General features: G+C 55.7%; 1 protein-coding gene across 1 annotated transcript in view; it reads right to left on the reverse strand.

Annotated features, from left to right (window-relative positions):
• Positions 1-1,475: 1,475 nt before the first annotated feature.
• The window catches only part of MELTF (melanotransferrin), a 26,185-nt gene continuing 3,272 nt past the window's right edge, over positions 1,476-24,388 (reverse strand). Inside the window, exons 3-15 of the mRNA XM_023750493.1 lie at positions 22,026-22,208; positions 19,672-19,828; positions 18,307-18,374; positions 12,890-13,077; positions 12,065-12,245; positions 11,181-11,332; positions 9,181-9,277; positions 8,090-8,284; positions 7,113-7,269; positions 6,956-7,023; positions 4,495-4,682; positions 2,652-2,850; positions 1,476-2,141 (exon numbers count right to left, since the gene is read on the reverse strand). Of these exons, the coding sequence (XP_023606261.1) occupies positions 2,062-2,141; positions 2,652-2,850; positions 4,495-4,682; positions 6,956-7,023; positions 7,113-7,269; positions 8,090-8,284; positions 9,181-9,277; positions 11,181-11,332; positions 12,065-12,245; positions 12,890-13,077; positions 18,307-18,374; positions 19,672-19,828; positions 22,026-22,208 (1,913 nt within the window). The 3' untranslated portion in view covers positions 1,476-2,061. The remainder of the gene's footprint in view (positions 2,142-2,651; positions 2,851-4,494; positions 4,683-6,955; positions 7,024-7,112; positions 7,270-8,089; positions 8,285-9,180; positions 9,278-11,180; positions 11,333-12,064; positions 12,246-12,889; positions 13,078-18,306; positions 18,375-19,671; positions 19,829-22,025; positions 22,209-24,388) is intronic.

A 24,388-nucleotide genomic window follows, 5' to 3' on the forward strand; every position in this document is an offset into this window, starting at 1 on the left:
AGAACCCCCGCCTCAGCAGGTGCAGGGCTGTTGGCTTTATTGAAAACACACCATCTTCTCTGGGCACTAACACAGTGGGGGCCCCTGCCGTCGCCTCACAGTCCACGTCACACCGCTCTCACTCAGGCCACACCTCGGGCGCTCACCGCGCAGGGCCACACGCTGGCGGCTTTCTAACCCAGGGCGGCCATACTGAAGTACACTTCTCACTGCACGGACCTCCCTTTAAAAAATCAAACATCATCAGTCAGAGAAGAATCCTTTGCTGCCCCAGTGAAGAGGCTCCAAAGCTTGAGAGCAGAGGGGCTCCTCCTGGTGGCGGGGTGGGGGGGCCCCCCGCCTTGCCCAGCATGGGGGCCAGGACCCCTCAGGACGTTGTGACGATGGCCAGGATGCTGCCAGGGGCCTCCTTTGCTGCTGAGGGATGGCAGGGACCCCATGCCCACAGGTGGGGGCGCAGCACTGGGAGCCCCGCTTGTCGTCAGTGTCTCTGAGACCCCGCAGACTGAGCTGGAAATAGCTCCAGGCCCTCGCGGCTCCCGGTCTGCTGCCGAGGGGCCTGCTCCTGTTTCTTCTCTCTCTTTAGTTTCTCAGGGAGCAACATTCAGGATGAGAGCTCGCAGTGCTGGGAAGGTCTTCTGGCTCCTCAGACAACTGTGGCAATAATGGGGTAGAGAGAGGACCCTCTCCAGGCACTTCCGCCGACTCACAGGGACAGGAGGAGGGGCCCTTCCTCTGGGAAAGTGGCTTCAGGTCACCCAGGGCCTGTGGCTCTTCTGACAAAGAGAAAGGCACCTCCCATTCCCAGTGCCTCAGAGGTCCTGGAGGTCTGGGCCGCCCCTGCTCCAGGCCCTGAGCTCCCGGGCAGTCAGTCCCTGAGGCTCAGCCCTTCGCTCTGGACCCAACTGCTGCTGCCCGGTGGGCAGGCATGGCCGCGCGGGGGTGAGGGGGGGGAGGGGGTGGGGGGTGTGCGGGGGGGTGTCACACTGCTGGCGGAGAAGGGGGTGATCTGAGATGGAGCCGAAGAGGAGGAAATGCAGGAGGAGGGACTCCTGCTGACTGGGCTTCACCCCAGGGCAGAGCCTGGTGCAGCCCAACTCACCGAATGGCAGGGCAACAGCATGTGTAGCTCTGAGCCTCCCTCCTTACAGCAGATGTTCGGGCAGAATTTTAGACCCTGACCCTGCCTCGGGCCCCAGGCCTCTTAAAAAAATCTTACTAAGGAGCATTTCCTTGGTCTGAGGAGCCCTGGAGGGTGTCGTCCCAGTGGCCCAGCCCCGGCCTCCCTGGCCTCGCCAGCCCAGCAGTCGGGGGACCAGTGGTCTGGGCCACACCGAGCCACACAAGACGAGAACGTGGGGCTGCCGGTGCCAGAGGCGTTGGCCCCGTGGAGGGCCTGGCTGCAGCTCATCTGGTGGATGCCGTGGTGGACAGACACAGTGTCCTCAGGAGGGAGGCTGGGACCGAGTCTTGAGGACAGATGGGGGCGGGGGCGGGGCTGATGGAGGGCAGGGTCCTTCTCCAGAGGGGAAGTGGGAACCAGCAGGGAGGGGCCAGCAGGCCCTGTCATCTCACAGCCCCCTGGGCGGCTCCAGCGGAGGGGCCGTGTGGGAAGTCCGGCTCAGCCTGTTTCCTTGGTAACTGGCCTTTTCCAAGCCCAAGCCTGTGCGGCCCCAGGTGGTGGGAGCTGCAGGTTTGCGGGGCGGCAGTGCCAGCGGCGGGCGGGCCGTGCCTGGGAGGCGGGCCAGCTGCCTCAGGTGCAGAGGGACAGGAGGTGCGGGGAAGGCAGAGGCTGGGTTCCAGCAGGAGAGACCTGCTCGCGTCCAGCGCGAGGTTGGGGGACTTTTCTTGCACACCCATCTTCTCCCACTTGGAAGCAATCACAGGCACTTCAGTGTCGGATCACAGCTCTGAGGAGCTCCGTGGTGTCTCACACTTCCTCTCCCATCACACGTTTCTCGCTGAGTGTTCGCTGGGTTTACTGAGGAGAACAGCCTTATTTATAGAGGTTTCTGGGTCGGTTTCCATTCCAAGGGAGGGGGAGGCTTGCCCAGGGCCGCTTCAGAGGGAGAGCTGGAGGCGGCCGGCCGCGAGGGCCAGCGGGAGCAGCAGCAGCGGGGAGGCGCTGGAGGCAGTGAGGCCTGGGGATGAAGCACAGGCGTTAGGCCCCAGGCACCGCGGCTGGCCTTGATGGTGCACATTCCCTCGCACTCAGCTCACGGGCCGCCTCTTTCTGTGCTGCTACAAATTTTTCTTTCCCGTTTTTTTTTTTTTACATATTCATTCCTTTCAAAATTATAGCGCCTGTATATTTATGTAGTTGCCTCATCCTTTCTGAAGGTTATTTTTAGCCTTTCTATTCATTATCCAGGTCTGTCTGGGCGACACAGCCCGTTTCTGCTGCAACTCTCTGCAGCCGCCTGTTCAGATCCACCCCCCCCACCGCCTCTAACCCCCCCCTCTACCCCCCCACCCCCCACACTTCACCGTGATCATCTGTAGCGACCTAGAGCGCCCTTGACTTCACTTAAGGTTCGAGTGACAGGCTCGGGAAGATGCAGGGCAACATGGCAGGACGCCTGCTCTTCCTCTGTGGGCTGTGCACCTGCCCGTCCGGGGCTTTCCCAGCTGCCCCGCAGCCCCGGCCCTACCTGCGCGCGAGCACTGCTGAGCCAGCATCCCTTCCAGAGCCGCCACGTAGTCGGGGCCCAGCCACTCGAGGTAGGTGGTTTTCTCCCTCACAGGCTCCGCCCGGACGGTGGCGTCCTTGAAAAGCAGATCTTGGCCATGATAGTCGGAGGAGTCGAACATTTTGAACCCGTTCTTATTGTGGTCATCTCCAAACAGGCCCTGGAAGCCCCCCCCCCAGGCTAGCTTTTTTTTTGGGCCCCCAACGGGCCCCCCAGGGGCTGTTTTTAGTCCCTGCCCCCCCCCCCCCCCCACCCCGGGAGGAGAGCCAGGGAGCAGGGCTTGCAGGGCACCAGGCCTCGGCCTGGAATCACAGGCTGGCAGCTCCCCGACCACGGTCATCAGAGGGATTGGAGTGAGATGTGAGGAAGCTGCCACAGGGAGGAGTGGAGTGGCTATCGGTCTTTCCTGGGGGACTCAAGGATCCTCTTGAGCAGTGGTTCTCAACCTTCCTCATGCCGCGACCCTTTAATACAGTTCCTCATGTTGTGGTGACCCCCAATTTCATTGTTACAAATTGAACATAATTAAAGCATAGTGATTAATCACAACAACAATATATAATTATATATGTGTTTTCTGATGGTCTTAGGCGACCCCTGTGAAAGGGTCGTTCGACCCCCAAAGGGGTCGCGACCCCCAGGTTGAGAACCGCTGCCCTTGAGGATCTGATGAAAGTGCTCAGCCTTCTCCCCAGAATAATGCACATCCAAACAGGGTCCATCCCCCAGGGCATGTCAGAGAGTTTGGGGGTGGGGAGGTTGTGGGGGTGGGTGGGAAGCGGTGGTTTAGGACCAGGACCCTGTTGTCAGACAGCCTGGGTGAAATTCTAGATGTGTTTTGAAAGTGCAGCCACCAGGACTTGCTGATGGGTTGGATGCAGAGCATGACAGGAAGGCTGGAGTCCAAGATGACTCCCGAGGAAACGGAGGGGCTCAGGTGGGAAGACTGAGGGAAGGGCGTTCAGCCTGACTTGTTCCAAACACCAGATGAAATGTCAAGTAGGCAGTTGTTAGATGCAAGTCTGAGGCTGAAGGGTGGGTGGCAGCGGACGGAAGATGCACATTGGGGAGCCATCGGTGTATCGACGGGAGTTAACGGCCTAGCACTGGGCGAGGGTCACAGGGTGCAGGTGCAGCAGAGGGAGGTTTAGGATTGAACCCCGGGGCACTCCTGCAGTCACAGGCCTGGGAGGCGAGGAGGGACCGGAGGCTGGCAGGAGGGGCAGCCAGGCAGGCAGGTGTGGGCCAGGGCCAGGGCCAGGGCCAGGGGGAGGCTCCAGGACGAGGGAGCTGCGCCCAGTGCCGTGGAGAGGTCAGGGAGATGAGGCTGCGAAACGGCCACTGGACGTAGCCACCTGGGTCCCTGTGCCCTCGACCAGGGCGGTTCCGGGCCGGGTGGGGGCCGGTGTGGCGTAGTCTCCATCCTTAAGGGAGCCCAGAAGGGGAGGAAGTGGTGGCTCCAGAGCAAGAGACAATGCTTTGAAGGAAGTTTTGCTGTAAAGGGCATTTGGGATTATGGCTACAAAGGGATGTGAGACCAAAGAGAGGTTTTTTGTTTCTTTTTTAAAGATGGTAGAAATAGCAGCATGAGAGTGGGTCCAGCTGAGAAGGGCAAATTAATAATGCAGGAGACAGAGGGGAGAGTGGTTGGAGGGAGGTCCTAGGCTGAGTGAAAAATCGCTGAACCCCCTCCCCCCACAGCCTCAGTGTCTCCTGAGGTCGGCTCCAGGCAGACTGAGGAGTGCCGGGGGCTTGGCTCCCCTCCCACCCACCCCCACAATGACGTGGGCCCTGCCCGGCTCACCTGGGCCTTGTCCAGCAGTCCGTACACGGCAAAGATGTTGGTGTCCGGCCGCACCATGACGGCGTGGGCCGGCATCTGTGCCAGGTTGCAGTCTTTGAACTGAAACACCTCGGCCCGGGCCCCATTGGGACACAGCAGCTCATAGTCCTCCGACCGGAGCTCAGCAGCCCAGGGCTCCGAATTGTGGCCTGAGGGGAGGAAGGGGAGAGGCTGCTGTCCTCCTGGACCCCCAAATCCCTGGCTGGGAAGAGGTGGCAGTGTCTGCCCAGCTCCCAGAAGCCCCCATCCTCCAATTGGTCTCCCTATTGCCGGATGAGAGAGCCCGCTGGGTGCAGTGTTGGTAGGAGCCGCGGGTCGCAGGGAGTAGGGAGTGCCTACTCGGCGACAGGCGTTTCTCAAGCACTGCTCCATCCTCACGAGAGTAATGAAGCAGGCAGCCCCCCTCCCATTCTGGGGGTGAAGAACGGAGGCTCTGATCACTCTCAAGCAAAGCACCCCATCGGGTCTCCCAGGGCGCAGGCCTGAGGGTGGGATGCGTGTCTGAAGGTGGAGGTTGACCTCCTCCCCTGACAGCTGACGTTCTCAAACCAGATGGGGTAGAGCATCCTGTGTGGACCCGTGAGAGGCCGTTCCAAGGGCCCCACCTGCAAAGAGTCTCTCTCGTTTGGTACGTCTGGGGGGCCAGGACCCTGGGCTTTAAAGCAGCCCCCGTGATCCTGAAGCAGGTTGGCCCAAAGGCTTCCGAGAAACAGTGCCCTTGGGCATCATCACTTCTGTGTCTGCATGTCTTCACTTGGCACCCACCCTCGCCCCACTTCCCGAAGGAACGTCAGGCGGGCCCATGAGTAGAGACAAAAAAGAAAAAGGGAGCCCTGGCCAGTGTTGCTAAGGGGCTCGAGCACCAGCCTGCACACTGAAGGGTCGCAGGTTCAGTTCCTGATGAAGGGCACGTACCCGGGTTGCAGGGTTAATCCCCGGTTGAGGGTGCGTGAGGGAGGCAACCAACCGATGTGTCTCTCTGACATCGATGTTTCTCTCTCTCTCTCTCTCTCTCTCTCTCTCTCAAATGAGAGAGAGAAAAGCAGTGCCCTTGGGGGTCAACACTTCTGTAGTGACTCCACCCCTCCTCCCAGGATGAGCCCCAGGCTCAAATGACAGAGAGAGAGAGAGAGAGAGAGATTCTTTCCCCTCTATCAATGGAAAAATATCATCTGGTGAGGATTAACCAACCAACCAACCAACCAAAAAAATACACAAAAACAACAGAAAAGGGAAATGAGCAGCCCCCGGAAGGTGGGTGTTCACTGCAGGTGGTTCTGGGAAGGCCTCCCTGACCCCAGAGGGCGGGGGGCGGGTGGTGGTGGTCAGGACCAGGCAGGCTCCCAGGCGCCTGCAGGACAATCCACCCCCCTCCCGGGATGAGCCCCAGGCTCTTGGTGGAGGTTGGCAGGGGAGAGGGGTTGTGGCAACAGGGCCGGGAGCCCTTCTCAGCTCGGTTGGGGCAATTGGTCTGCAGCCGCGGTGACCTTCACAGGCAGGCGGGTCCGAGTTCTGAAATATGAACTGATGTTCTCCCTGCATGTCTTGCTTTCCCTCCACCCACCTCCGCCTCCCCTTCAGGACTCATCATGCCTTTTCTACACTGAGTTTCCGTGCAGCGATGTGTTAGGAGAGAGTGGGAGAGACTGTGCCTTGAGTGTGTGGGGTCCAAAGCCTGGGTGTAGCAGGGTCTACAGACAGTGCAAACGAGGGGTGTTGGAGGGAAACGGCCTCCAGTTTTCAGACGAAAAGATTCCCTGCCGGAGGGAGCGCAGGAAGGGGCGGGACGTGGTGCATGTGAGGGGCCCTGCACCCCAACAGGACCCCGGTGGCCTCAGGGGTCTAGAGCACAGAGGTCCTGAGCTCTTTTCCCCAGAAGGAACCCAGAAAGGCGACTCCGGAGGAAAAACCGCCATGTGGCCTGAACGGGGTGGGCCCTGCCTCTCGGGCTGGGGGGCTGCAGGGTGGCTCCCCTGCACCGGGCATTGACCCGCTCGGGACTAAAGACCAGAAGCTGCTGTGAACTGATGCCCCTGGAGAGAGGCCCCTGCCACCCCGCCCACCCCACCCCACCCCGCCCACCCCACCCCACTCCTTGGCACCACACAGACACCCCAGTCGCTCCACCTTCCTGGTCCCTGAGTGAGACTGAGTATCTACCATTTTGGTGGAACATGCATTTGGACTCTGGACCCGTAAAGACTGCCATGTGCCCTGTGTCCCGGATGTGTGGCCAGAGGTCTGTTCTAACCCTGAGGCGCTCGGGGCCCCGGGATCCCCAAGGCCAGAGACTTCTCGACTCCGTCTCTCCTGTTGCTGCTTGGCCCCCAATCCAGCAACACCTGGTGCCTGGATTGTGCTGGGGATGGGGAACAGCCCCCCCAAATCGGGCCTTCCTCGGGCCCCAGCCCCCACCATGTACCATCTGTGTTGTCAAAGACAGTCGTGTGCTTGACAAAGGCGACGTCCCCCGCGTTCTCAGCCAGGCACCTGCCACGCAAGAGGCCAAAGCGGGTGTCAGCAGGAGGGTGGCAGCCCCTGTGCCCGGGCCCAGGCCCCTGCCAGGCCCCCCAGAGTACCTGAAGGCGCCGCGGTAGCCGAAGTACCTCTCCTGGCTGTTGCCCACACACTTGTTGCGGCCCTGCTCGTCCCCCACGCAGAGCGCACACAGCGAAGACGGGTAGCGCCCGGGGTTGTTCACAGGCACGCAGCTGGCGCTGAAGAACTCGCTCACGGCTGGGGAGCAGGGGGAGGGCGAGGCTCAGGGGCCTGTGCAGAAAAGGCCTCCAGGAGGGAGAGGGGAGGGCTGCTCCCCACAGGTCTGCCCACCCTGCCTGGCCTTATGGCTCAAGCCACCCATCTGCCCCCCCAGCTCAGAGTAGCAAGGCCCCTGTGGGGAGAATGCAGAGGCTGTCTAGATACAGGAATCCCATGGGTAACCTGTGAGCGGCCACCCAGTCTTCCCTGGAACTCCCTCAGGGATGGGGAACTCACTACCTCATCAGCTAGTCCGTGCCACTCAGAGCCCCTGCCCAGCTGTCAGGGAGTGCAGGCAGCCAACCCCAGCACCCTCTGTGTGCTTGTGGGGGTGACTAGAAACAAGAGCGGTGCCAGCCAGGACAGAGGTGTGTGCCCATCAGCCCAAGGATCGTGCCAGCTGCCTCCTGCCCTCCTCGAATGTGCACGATTTAACACACGGGGGGCCCACAGATGGCACGTGGGGGTGCGTGGTAAGGTGTCTTCTTCAGCACTTACACAGATGGAAGCCACTTGCCAACCCCCCCGGGCTGCTGGGGGGTGGGGGCAGGCCCCATGCACACCCCGCTCCCCATGCCCCCTGGAGCCGGTTCCACTCTGGGTGGTAAGTGGGGAGGGGCACCGTGGCACCCTCCACAGAACCACCAGATACCCCGACAGTCACCAGAATATTTCCCACCCTCCCCTGTCACGGAGGAAGAGGAAACCTCTCCGGCTGCCTTCTGTGGGTCCTGGGGGGAGCGGGTCCTCGACCCCAGCCAGCCCCAAGGAGGCTCTGCGTTCCCGAGGAGGGTGGCACCTGTGAGCACGTCGCAGTCCCTGGGCTGGAGGAAGCCCCTCCGCACGAGGGCGCCCACGGGGATGTCCCAGCCGGCGGGGCTGCCGAGGGCCGAGTGGCAGGAGCGCTTGCCCCGCAGCTCGTTCAGGCTGAAGGCGTCGGAGCTGTTCCGCTTCACCACCGCCACCACGAAGTACGAGTTGCTCCTGTCCTCCGCTGGGCGGGCGAAGGGGACACCGTGAGGCCCTTATCCGTGCCTTCCTGGCCTCAGCTGGGTGAGGGCGGGGCACATCCCCGGGGGCCCTTCTCCCCCTCCTCCTGCCGCTCTGCACCAGGGGTGCCCGGCCCGGTCACAGGCTCAGCGTGCCCAGGCCTGCGGGCTGGTGGGTGTGCAGGAGCACATCCCAGGGGACCCTCCTGTCCCCCCATCATGAGAAGCAGCTCAGTTCTTTCTCCCACCCCCTCCCCTGTCGTCACCAGAGGGATTTCTTTCTTTCCTTACACCCAGGTGGGGTTTCCCTCGCCTCCTGGGAGAGAGGCGGAGGCTCAGCCAAGGCTGCAGAAGCATTTTTTCTAAGCCCAGAGACTTTTCACAACAGGGTGGAAGGGACCGGAGGTCGTGGCTCAAGAGGACAGGGCACCAAGGCCTCAGCCCAGGCCCTTCCAAGGGGCGAAGGTGCCATGAGCCGGCAGGGAGGGGGTCGCCTCTGTGAGCCGCATGGTCAGGCTGGACGGGCCCGAGGAGGCCTCTGGTCCAAGGTCGGTAAACGAATCGCCTGTTCTGTGCGGCCTGGGTGACAAGCGAAGAATGGCTTTGATATTTCTAAAGGTTTGTTAAAAAACGAAGAAGAGTATGTAGCAGAAGAGTGTGTGGGCTGCAAAGCCTGAAGGGCTGGCCCTTCACAGACCTCGCTGACTCAGCCAGACTTTCAGTAACGAGTGGGAACACAGGCCTGGGGCCGGAGCGCTTGCCTGTGACAGCCGCCGCCAGCCCAGGACAGGGGCACTGAGGGGGAGCTGGAGCTTTTGAAACAGCCGAGAGAGGAAGTTTCTACACACGTCAATACCAACCACCTCCCAGCCAAAGCCAGCAGCCTGGCCCCTGCACTCACGGGCATACTGCTCGCCGGCCGCCGGAACCAGGCCGTACGCCTTCCCCGCTGTGTAAATGTCCTCACCCCTCAAGGTCACGGCGTCAATTTGCCCAGCCTGCAGGGGGACAGAGGGGTGGCCAGGATGGGGTGGGCTTCAGGATGGCTCTGGGTGTCGGGATCTGATGGAGGTACCAGGGCCAAGTCTCTTGTGGGCTTTGGCTCAGGCTCCCTTCCCCTGTGACCCCCTCCTGCCCCATCAGCTCCTTCCTCTCCTTGTGAAGATGCGTGGGCAAGAGTGGGGGGGGCGGGCGCCTGGAGGACCAGAGGCCTGGGGCCAACCCCCACCAGCATTCCCGCTCATGGGTGTCTTTCATTCTTCCAGCAAACGTTTTCTGAGGGTATTCTGCTGCCAGGAGAGGGTCCCTGGCTGTGAGGGTCTGCTGAGCAGAAGCTAGCATGAACCCTGCCCTCTTGGTTGGTACGGGTTCTCCCCATGGAATGCCCGCCCTCAGAGGCCTGGGCGGGACACTGTATCCCTAGCCCCAGACCAAGGATAGGCACACAGCACGGGTGTAAGACGTATTTGTGGAATGTGAGTGCAAGTGGACAAATTAGAAGGAAACAGTCTGCGGGCCCGTGAAGGAGGCTACAGGGCTGAGGGCTGAAGCCCTTCCTCAGGAGGCAGGGGGACACCCTGAAAAGAGCTCCTCACCATCAGGGCCCCACCGACTTGCTCTGAAAAAATAGGAGGGATCTGGCCAGTGTGGCTCAGTGGTTGAGCATCGACCTATGAACCAAGAGGTCACGGTTCGATTCCCAGTCAGGACACATGCCCGGTTGCAGGCTTGATCCCCAGAGTGGGGTGCACCAGAGGCCGCTGATCAATGGTTCTCTCTCATTATTGATGTTTCTATATCTTTCTCCCTCTCCGTTCCTCTCTGAAATCAATAAAAAATACATATTTAAAAAAAAACAGGAGGGGAGGAGTCCAGGAACCCAGGAGCTGCGGGGACACCTGTGGCCATGGTGGGAATTCACCCCTGACTGCAGGGCCCCGAACCCTAGCCTCTGTCTCCAGTCAGAGCAGCAGGACAGAGCGGAATGGGCCTCTGACACCAGGACCAGTGCAGCTGACTGTGGGTGGCGGGCATCGTAGTGGATGTCACTACGTCACTGTCATGGGCCGTGACAAGTGTTAAAACAACAACAAAAGCCCCTAGAACAGTGGTCGGCAAACTGCGGCTCGGCAAACTGAGGCTCGAGAGCCACATGCGGCTCTTTGGTCCCTTGAGTGTGGCTCTTCCACAAAATACTGACTTCTGCGCATGGGCCACGAAGTTTCAATCGCACTGTACGTGCGTGCCCGAACGTGGTATTTTGTGGTATTTTGTGGAAGAGCCACACTCAAGGGGCCAAAGAGCCGCATGTGGCTCGCAAGCCGCAGTTTGCCGACCACGGCCCTAGAAGGTAATGGAACAGGAACTATCAGCATAATTGTACTTAGTAAGGGAAGTACTGGTTTCTTTCATGTCACTCTATATAAAGAATTTTTAACTTATATATCTGAAAGAGCTTTGTGTACTAGACTGTGACCTATGTAAAATGTATTTCTGACTGTGGTTTGCTGTCAAAATGTTGAACAAACAATGACCTAAGCCCATCCCCATTGTGCACAAGGGGACACAGATGCAGAAGGGAGAAGGGCTTGCCCAAGGCCGCAGGGTCAGCGAGGGCCGAGCTGGGCCCGTCTCACATTCCTACTCCCGGCCACCGACCGCTCAGTGAGGAGGAGTCCCTGTGATCCCCGAGGGAAACAGCCCCCCTCTGCCTGCTCCCTGGGGTGGGGCGGCGGGTCCCTGTGGGTCCTTCCTCCTCCCCTTTCCCTGTGGAGTTGTCACAGGAGACCTTCCCCTCCCCAGGCAGCTCTGTGGGGCAGGGGGAGGGCAGGTAAGGACCACCCCAGGCACTGCCGCCGCTCCCCACAGGTCCCGTCCTGCCCCTCTGGTCACGGCCCCCACCTGGATCCGTTCCATGCAGTGCTGGGGGGACTCGGCCGACACGCACTGGATCTCCGGCCTGAGCCTCTGCCGGCTGAAGGCCACAGCCATGTCCCCACACTTCTGGATCTCAGGAGTGGACAGCACACACCAGTGCAGGTAGCGGGGCAGCCCTGTGCGAGTGTGAGCACGTGGTCACCGCACGCTCGCCTGCTGCAGGGGCCGCCCTGAGCATGGCCCGTGGGGTCGGGGCCGTGGGGCTAGTCCCTCAGCAAGAAGAGCTTGGAGTCAGACCCCAGGGAAATGCTGGCTTTTCCTCGTTAGCAGTAAGGGGTAAGGTTTTTAACCGTCTGATCCTGTGTCTACATACAGAATCAGGATAATGACCTCTTTCTTGGGGTTGCAAGGAAGCTTGAGGCAGACCATGGCTGCCAAGGATCTAACTCAGTGGCACACCAGTTCCCTGGTTGTAGGTGAAGGAGGCATGGGGATGGGCTGGAGCAGGAAGCCCATGTGTAGGCTACTGCAGTAGTCCAGGCTCTCGAGACAACGCCTGAGCCAGGGCCGTGGCCATGGTGGAGAGGAGGAGGAGTGAGGCATGGAGGGAGAAGGACAGGATTTGATGACTTCAGTGCTGAGGGGTAAGGAACCTTTCCCAAGACAGACCCTGATGGCCTGGATCCCACCCCCGAGAGGCGGGGCTTCCAGGGAGCCCACCACCCATGCAACTCTAGAGACACTTCCTCCCCAAACCCCAGAGGCAGGGCAGTGGAAGCAACAGGTTCCCTCCCTCCCCCTGACCCGACCCCGGGGTGGTGTCCTCCCTGGCCACCCCTCCAGGAAGCCCTGCCATTCTTGCAGGCAGGCTGGGCTGGAGCCGGAGGGGAAGAGACGGCTGGACTTACGGTTGGAGTCACAGAGGAGACCCTTCATGGCACGCAGGTACTCAGGGCCCAGCCATGCCTCGTAGGTCTGTGTGGCGATGGGCACCAGCTCAGAGGTGGCGTCTTTGAATAGCAGGTTCTTCTGGCCATAGGCCTCAGAGCTGAACATCTGGAAACTACTGTTCTCATGGCTGAACAGACGCTGTGTGTCAAGGGGGGCTGGTGAGGTGCTGCAGGGGTGCATCCCTTCCTCCCAGATCAGCCACCACCTCCTTCTTCCTGTGCCCTCAGGGCAGGAGCTCACTCTGAGGACGGGGTGAGGTGCCACCTGCCCCCTTCTTCTGTGCTCCCCAGTGTGTTCGGCCTTGTCACACTCAGCTGACTAGACATAGGACTCAGGGCCCAGCTGTGGATGGTACCAAGGACCAGCACTGGGTGTGGCAGTGGTGGCATGAACAGGGCAAAACTAAAGCTGGTGGGCCCAGCAGTCGGTAACTTGTCTCTCTTGTAAGCAGTGGTTTAGCAAAACATTAGTCACCATATGTAATTACTGGTGTACTTGGACATTTATTGGTTTTGCCATTTTGTTTGTTTGCCCCTATGTTCCGGTTTTGCTTTTCAGAGTTAGCTAGCACAGTCAGTGCCTCCTACACTGACCTGGCCTGAGGTTGGACACCACAGAGGCCTGGGTCCCCAGCTGGGGTGTGTCCCAGGGGAGGGCCTCTGGGTCCTGCCCCTCCAGCTCTGGCCGGCCCAGCTTCAGGGTGGCTCTAGCCTGAGCTCCCACCCTGGTGAGAAACAAGTCCAGCACCTCTCAGGAAGCTGAGTGGGATGCCATGAACTCACCTGGCCTTCGTTGAGCAGCCGGAAGATGAGGCCTCCATCTGTGTCAGCCCGGACGACCACGGCATGAGCGGGCACCCGGGCCAGGTGACAGTGTCTCCATTCAGTGACGTCGGCCCGGCTGCCATCCAGGCACAGCAGTTGAAAGTCCTGTGACAGCAGCTCCTGGCCCCAGGAGGGCAGGGTTTTTCCTGGGAAATTGGGAAGCCTCTGGTGAGCGGACAGGGAGGATGGTGGTGTGTGTCTCTTAGGAGGGCCTCAGGGATAGCCCATGAGAGGGAGCCTGGGGAGAAGTTAGGGTGTCATGGGCCACAGCCCTAAGGTGAAAAGAAACTCTTTCAGGGGGTTAGAACCCAGAACTTCACCAGGGGGTAAGAACCAGAATCACACCAGGAAGTAAGAAACCTAGAACTTCACCTGGAGCTAAGAACTCAGAACTGGACCAGGAGGTGAGACCAGAACTTCACCAGGAGGTGAGACCAGAACTCTGAATGGAGAGAAACTTGGTGGCTGTACAAGGCCGGGTGTCTTTTTTTTAAAAATATATTTTATTGATTTTTTTGCAGAGAGGAAGAGAGAGGGATAGAGAGTTAGAAACATCGATGAGAGAGAAACATCGATTGGCTGGGATGTGCCCGCAACCAAGGTATATGCCCTTGACTGGAATCGAACCTGGGACCTTTCAGTCCGCAGGCCGACGCTCTATTCACTGAGCCAAACTGGTTAGGGCAAGACCAGGTGTCTTGATAGACTGTATCTACTTCCTTAAATTTTCTACCTCACCAATTTCTACAAAGATGGATTTGAGGTTACAATACAACACGTATTAACAATGCTATTTATTAAAGATAAAAAGAGTAAGAGAAGCGTAAGGTGAGAGAGAAGTGCCAGGAACTCATTGCTGCCATCAGGCATGAAATCGGCTCTGAGCAGAGGGCAGCGGGCAGGGCGCCATCTGGAAACAAACTCTGACAGAATCCGTCCAGAACCACGTCCCAGAGAGAAAAGGGTAACTCTTCGAAGCTCCCCCCACATATTAATCCAATATTAATCTACTTATATTTTGGTATATTTCCTCCACCTCCAAATCCATTTTCTATTCTAGTTTTTAACCATTTTAAATATGATTAAGGAATACTTGATAGGCAATCTTATATCCTACATTTTTTTTCATTTGTCATTTTAAAGTAATTTTCCACATTGTTGTAAACTTTCCATAAAACTCATTTATAATAGAAAACAAATTTACTGGAAAGAACGAATAGTGACACCAAATAGGAAAATTAAGAAGACTAATTTTAAAATGAGGAGGATAAGCATCTACTAGTAAATGGAAGGGAAAAGATTATTTGTGGGATCATGAAAATTCTGTTCACCCCAAAGCTATTTAAAAACAAAAATCCACCATCAAGAGGGTAATAGTTTGGAAAACTCCATAAAGGTCATTTTTAATGACTGCATAGTAATTTATAGCACTCTCAACAATAATTATTTAGTGTCATTCTCTCCTGCTCCCCAACTTCTCTCTATTTTTAAACTGTTGCAAAACCCTTGTATAAAATTCTGGGGGATCATTGGCCTTCCTGTGAGACAAATGCACCACGCAGGTATTTTGACTTGCCACTCCTGTTTCTATGGCTAGGGGCAATTAGAGTCATATTACTTCACTACTTTAGACATTTGTGTCAGTGCCACTCTTTTGCTCTTACCAATTGTTTTGCATGAATACCTTTTGAAAAATTACTACCATATGACCCAACAGTCCCTCTTCTGGGTATCTACCTGAAAACTTTGAAAACATCTGTTTGTAAAGATACATGTACCCCTATGCTCACCGCAGCATTATTCACAGTAGCTAAGACATGGGAACAACTGAAGTCCTTCCATAGATGATTGTTTAAAGAAGAGGTGGTACATATATACTATGGAATACTAACCAGCCATAAGAAAAGATGAAATGCTGGCATGTGCAACAAGATGGATGAGTCTTGAGAGTATCCTGCTAAGCAAAATAAGTCAGATGGAAAAGGACAAATCCTTTCTTTAATTCTAGTTTCTAGCCATTTTAAATATGATTAAGGGCATACTTGATAGGCAATCTTGACTTCACTAATATGTAGAATACAAAATAGAAAGCAACAAGTAAACACACAAAACAAATAAAAACTCATAGACACAGACAACAGAAAGGTGGTTACCAGAGGAGAAGGGAAGGAGGGGAGAATGAAGAGGGTAAAGGGGTCAAATATATGGTGATGGAAACTAGACTTTGGGTGGTGAGCACCTAATGCAATATACAGGGGATGTAGTATAGAATTGTACACTTGAAAGTTATATAATCTTATTAACCAATGTCACCCCAATCTATATATATAAAAGGCTAATATGCAAAGTGTCCCCTCGGGAGTTTGACCAGGAGACCGGGAATTTGATCGCTCACTATGACGTGCACTGACCACCAGAGGGTGGCACGTAATGAAGGAAGGCAGCCAGAAGGCCCCAACTGACCCTGATTGCTGGCCAGGCCTAGGGACCCTACCCATGCATGAATTTCGTGCACTGGGTCTTTAATAAATTTAATAAAAAGATAGGCATGTTAGGATTTGCCTTATCTACCTCACAAAGTTGTAGTAAAACTCTAAAGAAATCATTTAAAAAAATGACTTTCTTAGATTTCCTTAGAATACCATTGAAATTCTAAAAAAGCCAATTTTAACCAAATACATCCCTATTCTTTCTCCACCTTCCACATTCTCCTTTGCTTGACTCATCTTGGGGCCCAAATCCCTGCTGCCTGTTTTCCTAGGAACATCCTGCCCTGGAGACAAGCCTACGTGCTTCCTCTTTCTTTAGAGCACTTTTTTCTTTCTCAAATCTGGCTCCTATTGCTCTCCTTCATGAATGTCAGACTACATGATGGACCTTCTGATTTAAAAGGCAAAGATTAACAAAAAAAGGAAATGATTTCAAAAAATGGACAATGCTCTGACATTCTGGAACAGGCAAAACTATAGAGACAAAGATTGGTGGTTGCCATGGGGGCGGGGCGGGGTTGACTAGAAGAAACTTTTGGAGTGAAGGGTCCATCACAATCACCATCTTGACTGTGGGGTGGTTATACAACTGTTAGTTCTGGGCAAAACTCATAGAACTATACTTCAAAAAGGATGCATTTTTGCTGTATATAAATTATATACCTCAATTAAAAAATGATCCTTAGGCAAATCCAAATTAAGAGACATTCTATAAAAGATCCTTTTATAGAATCTTCAAAAATACCAGTGTCTCTCTCTCACATACACACACACACACACACACACACAACATAAAAAATTCAAGAAACTGTTCAAAGTTAAAGAAAATGGAAAAGACCTAATGACTAAACACCATGTGTGATCTTACATTAGGTCCTGGCCTGAAAAAAATTGCTGCAAGGAACAGAATTGGGACAATTAGTGAATCTAAAATATGGATTGTAGATTAGATAATAGTATTGATATTGTAATTAACCTAGTTATGAGTAACTGGAAAGGAGCAAAGGTAAGGCCAAATATATATTTTTATTGAATCTTTTGCTTATTTTTATTTCTTAAATTAAATCTTTATTGTTGAAAATATTACATATGCCCCCCTTTTCTCCCATTGACCCTGTTTAGCCCACCTGTCCCCCATCCCAGGCCTTCACCACTCTATTGTCTGTGTCCGTGGATTGTGCATTTACGCATAGAGTGCTTTGGTTGATCTCTTCCCACCCACTCACCCTCACCAGGAGGCCAAATACTATGGGCATGCCACTTGTGCAGCTTTGCCAGGAAGCTGCAGTTTAGATGCATGCCCAGTAAAGTCTGGGTGGAATAGGGGAGGTACTCGTCTGTCAGTCACACCTGGGAACAGGTCATTGGTCAGAGTAGGTGTGGCCCCTGTAACTGCAGCATGATAAGGCGGGCAAAATCATTTGGTCTGGCCCTACCAAGGTATTAGGGGTGAGTTAATTAAATGTTTGACCAAATATAGCAGGCTAATTTTTTTAAAATATTTTTTTTATTATTGATTTCAGAGAGGAAGGGAGAGGGAGAGAGAGAAAGAAACATCGATGAGAGAGAAACATCGATCAGCTGCCTCCTGCACATGCCCCACTGGGTATGTGCCCGCAACCAAGGCACATGCCCCCGACCGGAATTGAACCCGGGACCCTTGAGTCTGCAGGCCGACGCTCTAGCCACTGAGCCAAACCGGTTAGGGCCAGGCTAATTTTTTAAAAATATTTTTTAATTGATTTCAGAGAGGAAGGGAGAGGGAGAGAGAGAGAAGCATCAATGATGAAAATTATGGATCAGCTGCCTCCTGCATGCCTCCTACTGGGGATTGAGCCCACAACCCGGGCATGTGCCCTTTGACTGGAATCGAACCCTGGACCCTTCAGTCCGCAGGCTGATGCTATATTCACTGAGCCAAACCAGCCAGGTAGCAGGCTAATTTTTAAGTTGATAATTTTGTGTGGCCCTTGAATAATGTTATAGTATCCAGATGGCTATTGGCAGAAAAAAGGTTCCCCACCCCTGTGAAAGGAATCAGCTCTTTTGGTTCACGTGCACTCTTGCTCTTAGTTGACTCCTGGCTTAATGCTACACCACACCCAGCTCCACCATGGAACGGACATCCGGACACTGGCCTTGCTCCTAGCTCTGCTGAAGGCCCAGCTGCACATCTTCCAGGACTGGGTCAAGGGAAATGGGACTCTGGGAATCCAGAGATGTAATCCCACTCAAATGAAAATCACCCATCCTCCTGTGCAAACCTCAGCAAACTCTTTTACTCAAGATATAGTAAGGACCCCACTCCCCCTCGCCGCAAAGAAAGACCATCCACGCGTTTCTTGGGTAATAGTACTGTGCCGATGTTACATTTCCCGAGTTTGATAACTGTGCCGTGGCGAGGGCACATCTCCCGGGTCTGAGGAGGTACGATCTGAAGTATGGAGGGGGTATGACAGGCAAACATGCTGTCAAATGGTTCAGAAAGAACACAAACATATGGAAAGAACAATGCGTCAGCATGGCAAATGGAGGGGAGTTTTTTGAATTACTCTCGCAATTTTTCTAAAGTTCAGTTATTTCAAATTTTTAAAAAATTTAAATGGCAACTATGTATTGGATCAACACACAACCCCTCATCCAGGGATAAAGGGCTGGTTTCTTTAGATAAGAAGAAGATGCCAGGAAGATGAGAGTTAGTGCAGAGGTTTGCAAACTTTTTTTGGAAAAGCAGAACCCAATCTTCAAGTGGAAACAGAACCTAATGCCATCTGCAAACCAGGGCAGGTCAGAGCTGCTCGCCCGGCCCCCTCGCCCGCAGAGCAGTTTGAGCTCCATTGCTGAGACCACCTCTGCCCACGCCTGGGCAGCCGCCCTCCCACTCACCGTCCGTGTTCTCCAGCACCGTGCTGTGCTTCACAAAGGCCACGTCCCCGGCCCCTTCCGCCAGGCACCTGCCGAGGAGAACGCTGTGAGCCTGGCGGGCACTGAGCTCCCGGAGCCCTCGGCCTGCCCAGCCTCCACCTCTGGAGGCCTGGCCTGGACGTGGGGTGGCCACGGTGGGCCTGGGCGGCCAGCTCTCTGTGTGGCTTGCCACGTGTGGAGCCTTCCTAGCCTCATCACCTGTGAGGTGAGGGTGAAAGGTGGCTCCTATGGGGAGAGATCCTGTGTGACCCGTATGGATCCTGCACATCCGGGGCCTCAAAGGAGCGGAGCTCCTGTGGCAGCTGCTACCGGCAGCAGCAGCCGCCTTCCTGCGCAGGTTTGGAGATGACTCTGCCCTGAGGCAGGGGATGGACTTCCAGGGGTCCTCAAACTTTTTAAACAGGGGGCCAGTTCACTGTCCCTCAGACCGTTGGAGGGCCGGACTATAGTTTAAAAAAAAAACTATGAACAAATTCCTATGCACACTGCACATATCTTATTTTGAAGTAAAAAAACAAAACGGGAACAAATACAATATTTGTATTTGCATGTGGCCCGCGGGCCGTAGTTTGAGGACCCCTGGACTAGACCTTCTCACGCCATAACAAAAACTCCGAGTGCAAGGGACCAGGACTGTTATGCATCCTCTGTATGTCGCAGCCCAGGCAGGGAGGCGGGGCAGCGGGCTGCCTGGTCCAGGGGGAGCACACAGGAGAGTGGGTGGGCGAGCCTCTGGCTCGGAGGACAGAGGACTGTTTTTCTCTCTGTGCTAAACACCACACTGACCCAGCCTGGAGCGTTCCCCTCCCCTCCCTCCCCGCCCGAGGTTCGAGGGGCTCGATGGGCTTCCAAGCCAGTCCCCGCGGAGCACGGTTCCTTTTTTAAGGACAGACAGATGTGCACCACAGCTGTTAGGCTGTCTTCTGGATCCACACAGGCTCCTCTAAAACGCCAGCCTGAACCGAGATCCCTGGCAAGCTCCCCGCCCCCATCGCCCTCCCTGCAGCTCTGAGACACGGCATGGGCCCAGGGGAGTGGCAAAAGGCTGTTTTGTCATTTTCTTCTCTCTGAGCCCTCACCTCTCTAAATATAGCAAACATGTTGATTTATGAGCAATTCCAGCCTGGCTGTTCCGGTGTGTTGTTTTTAAGTCAGCCAGGGCACATGAACTACATAAAGGGCGCTTTGATGTGATGCAGCGGCATGGCCGCTCCCCCGGGCCCTCCCTGCCTGAGTGTTTTCCCAGCTCTCGCGGCCCCCAGGCCTCACCCCTGACTCAGCTCGCCGCCCCCCTGAGCGCCAGCCCCGCCCAGGCCCCTCACTCACCGGAAGGCCCCGCTGTAGTCGTAGTACCTCTCCAGGGGGCTCTTGTCACACACGCCCTCCCCAGCCGCGTTGCCCCGGCAGAGGCGACAGAGGGACTTGGAGTAACTGGTCTCTCCTGCCCCCGGGACGCAGCTGCCCCCAAAATACTCGCTGACAGCTGCGGGAGGAGAAGAGGGCGGTCAGGGTCCGCCAGCTGTGCAGCGGGGTCAGGCCCCTCGCCCTGTCCCCGAGGGCCCTGTCCCCAGGGCCGGCGCAGGCCACTCAGGCTGGAGGGGAGGGCTGGCTCCCCAGGGACAGGGCTGGACCCTTCAGGCTTCAGTTTGAGCAAAACTGGGGAGCTGGATCCCATCGGCGATTCCCAAACTGGGGCCACAAAAGTGTGGGCATTGGGGAGGGGCCGTTGTTCTTCAAAAAATGGCTCCGGAAAGAAACCACTTACCCCCAAAGGCCGCATGGGACAACTAAGTGTCAACTAGATACTGTTCTCATTGAGGCTTTCGCGTCAACATCAGTATGGCTCATCAGAGAAAGCAGGGAAAGACAGCAAGTATTACTCAAGGAGTATCGTTAGTTTGATAGACAGTGCTTCTCAGAACAGGGAGGCGGGCACGGAGGAGAGGGAGGCGTTGTGGGCAAAGAGGTAGGACTCGTGGTTCCAGGCCCTGCCAGCCCGGAGGCCCATGCCCACCCTCTTGACAAATATTTATCCTGTGCTGAGGACAGCGCTGTGCGGCGAGCAGGGAGCCAGTCACAGGGTGCTCATCACCAGACAGACGTACCTTTTCCAGGGCGGGCCCTTCTGGGTCTCTTTCTGCCTCCTCCCAGGGGAGGAGCATGTACTAACTGTGCCCAGTGACTGATCAACCACCCACACCAGCGCCGTCTGAGAGGACATGGCTTCCGGGCTTTTGTGGGTCGTGCTGGTTTACCCCGTGGTGGGGGCAGTATGGGGATCCGTGTACACATGGGTACATGTGTGTGCACTGTGGGTTTGTGCATGTGTGTACATGATGCATGTGTGCGCACAACAGTGAGGTGCCCACCAAGAGGTGTGGAAGTTGAACTCATAATAATGACAGCTCCGTGAGGTGAGCACCTACCCCGCCCCATGCATCGTGCGAAGACAGTGTGTGAATCATCTCAGTCCTCCCAACCCCACAGAGCTCTCCTCGCCTCATCCCTGCTGGTCCCCTCGCAGGGCGGCCTCCCTCCAGGAGCTGTCGTTAATTTCCCATTTCAAACGATGAGGAAACTGAAGTTTAAGGAGCTAGCAGGAGTCCTCAAACTTTTTAAACAGGGGGCCAGTTCACTGTCCCTCAGACATTCCACACATGCGCACTGCGGGCCCGGGACGAGTCGGCTGCTAAGCAGGACAGGCAGCGACGGCAAAAACACCCGGCGGGCCGGATAAATGTTTTCGGCGGGCTGCGGGCCGTAGTTTGAGGACGCCTGATAGAGTAACCCACTGAGGGCAGACCATCTATCTGACAGCAAACTCAAGGCTTTAAAAGACCATTGTTTCTCTTGCAAAATCCTGCATCCTGAACCCACCCCCAAAAGCACTGGTCAGCGAACCAGGAGGCAGCACACTGTGGACAAGGGATTTGGGGACACCACAAACTCTACTGGGGGGGGGAGTGGTGATCCCAGGAGGACAGTTTGAGAATGTGGTGGTCACGTGTCAGGGGCCACCTCAGCTCTGTATTGTGTCCACTGTGGAGAGAGTGACAGCCAGGTGGCCAGGAAAAGAAGCCCACGGCACGAGAAGCAGGCTCCCGCTCTTAGCCGGACCTCAGGCCTTCACTGACACCCCCAAGCACTGCATTCTCAGCCACACCATTCAGCTCACCCTCAGCTCCCTTCTGCAGAACTTCCTGTCTGCACGACAGCCCTATTCCCTGTCAAATGGACCAGTCAGGGAGCAGCAAGTCTCTGACTCGCTACATGTGAACTTTCTGGGTACAAATCAGCAGAAGAAATAGAGTTTCTAATTCTCTGAAGTTGAGGACACGTTTCTGGAAATAGCGACCTACACCAGGTCTACGCCAGGTGAGAGCTGCTCTCTGGTGAGTCACCAGGTCCCAATGGGTGAGTGCAAGCTGAGTGCTCTGGGGGCCTCCCCAGAAACTAAAACAGCGGCAACAGTGGGCGGCCCAGCATGAAGACAGGAGGGGCTGAAACACCCACTGGGTGTCTGGAGGCCCCTGGAGAGGTGGGACTGTGCGGCTCCCTAAAGGAGATGCAAGATGAAGGCGAGCCTGGAGGGAGGCTGCCCTGCGAGGGGACCAGCAGGGATGAGGCGCGGAGAGCGGAACCCAGAGGCCCGGAGAAGCGGCTGCGGTGGAAGCCCTCACCTCTGAGCACGTCGCAGCCCATCACCGAGAGGCTGCCGCTCTCCACCAGGTAGCCCACGGGCACGTTCCAGCCCACCGTCCTGTTGATGCCCGTGTGGCAGGACTTCACGCCCTTCAGGGTGGTGATGGTCAGGTTGGAGCTCCTCTTGACCACGGCTACCGCATAGTAGGAGGTACCAACCTCTGGACAGAGGAGAGAGGAGGAGTGAGGGCAGCAAGGGAGAAGCCACGAGAGAGGCCGGGGCCCTGCCCGAGAAGGTTGTGGGGAGGGTGTGTGTGTGCCACGCTAACTTGCACATGAATGCGTGTGTGTGTGGATGTACACGCGTATGTGTGCTTGGGGTTCTCATTACTGAGAGAGCCAGTGAGTGCAAGCCATGTGTCTTATTACAGACCCCGCCCTCCTCCACCCTCACGTGGTAGATATTAGTTCATTAGTTAATTTTCACCTTTCCTTCCCGAGTCAGCTGGCACATAGCTGGGTCTATGTCTATGTCAGGGGAGCTCTGCAGCTGGACCAATAGCAGGAGTGGCCTGCGAGTTTTGTTTTCCAAAAGTGAAGCCCTTCAGAAAACTTAGGAGGATTGAGGGAATGGTATTGTGGTTATGGGAAAAGCGTGGTTGAGAGGAGCAGGGCAGTGGCTTCCCCAGGTTAGAAAAAGTGATTTCCTAGTGCTGAGGGGAAAGGAGAGATAGATAGATAGATAGATAGATAGATAGATAGATAGATGATAGGATAGATAGGTGATAGACAATAGATGGGTAGATAGATGATAATAGATAGATAGGATAGATAGGTGATAGACAATAGCTAGATAGATAGGTAGGATAGATAGATGATAGATAGATAATAGATAGGTAGATAGATAGATAGGTAGATAGATGATAGATAGATAATAGATAGGTAGATAGATAGGTAGATAGATAGATAGATAGATAGAACAATGTGGTCTCACATCACTCAAGATCCTGACCAGGGTGCATGTGGGTGGGCAGGAGTCTGTATCCTGGCAAAAGATTCCCCTGGGCCAAATATGGCGGAGAAGGTGCCATTCACACAAGAGAGGAAGAACTCATCTCTGGGACGGATGACCAGAGGACACCCTATAGGTCAGCACGAACGTGCACACACTTGACTGCCCCGTGTGGTGGGTGCCCACGATCAGAATGAAGCTGAATTCTAGAAAACAAGCCAGTGTTGTTTCTTGCACACCTGCACCTGGCCCCTGGCAACCTAAGTGGCCTTGTCGGGTCCCACCCTCTGACTTGCCCCTTGTGCCTTTCTCTTTAGTTCCCTGAGCTCACCAGCTCTTTCCCACCCGGGACTCTGGTCCGGGCTCCACTTACCGTCACCTCCCCAGATAAGCCCTCACGCCTTATTTTCTCCCTCATGGCCTTTGCTTTTTCACGCACGCACCACATCTGTAACTACATTTTTTTGGTGTTTATTTGTTTACTATCTGACTCCTGCTCTTTGGGGGCAGAAACTGGCTCTCTTTTGCTTACTACTCTATGCTCATGACTGGCATGTAGTAGGTGCTTAATAAATGTGTTGAATTAAAGAAGAAGAGCTGTTTCTGGCCGATGAGTGAAAGGCTGGCTGGTTTGCAGGGCTGGGCTGTGTCCTGTGTCATCAAGTAGCCAAGTAACCAAGAGGGACCTGTGCTGGGCACCGAAGATGAGGACCAGGGCCTCCTCAGGGGACTCGCTGTGGTGACAAGGAAAACAAGACCGAAGGGGCCACGACCTGAGCAGAGTGAGTCAGCGCTCTGGGAAGCAGGAGACAGAGGCCCTTTGCAGGGGCGGGAAGACCCAGGGGAGCTCCTTGGAAATGACAACCGAGCTGGGCTGTGACGGAGGCTAGGCCTTGGACCAGTGGACGTGGTGGGAGAGGTGAAGGGCAGGCTGAGCCTGAGGTGTGTCTGGTCTGAGGTGCAGGGTCGGGGGCAAAGGGACTCACATTTCCAACCACACATGCTCCCACATGGGCTCAGTGAGTCTGTGTGACAGGGCAGGGACCACTGTCCCCATTTTACAGTCAAGGAAGTGGAGGTTGCCCGAGGTCACAGGAAGGGGCAGAGCTGGGAGTCATGTGTGGGCTCTGCAGCTCCCGGTCACCACCTCTTGCATGGCCCCACCCCCACTCCTGCAGCTTCTGACAGATGCCACTCAAATGTGAGGCAGCTGAGCTCTACTGACGCCTCGACCACCCCAGGCGATCACGCCCAACACTATGCCAGGCTCGGGCAGCCCCTCAGTAAGAGTTGTGGGTGCGAGTTAGGGGGCTGCTGGGATCCCTGTGAGGAAGAACAGATGCAGGTCAGCCCTCTGCATCTCTGGCATCCCCCTCGCAGAGATTTAGG

The sequence above is a fragment of the Myotis lucifugus genome, unplaced genomic scaffold, assembly GCF_000147115.1.
Source record: "Myotis lucifugus unplaced genomic scaffold, Myoluc2.0 scaffold_14, whole genome shotgun sequence".
In the NCBI taxonomy this organism is placed as follows: domain Eukaryota; kingdom Metazoa; phylum Chordata; class Mammalia; order Chiroptera; family Vespertilionidae; genus Myotis; species Myotis lucifugus.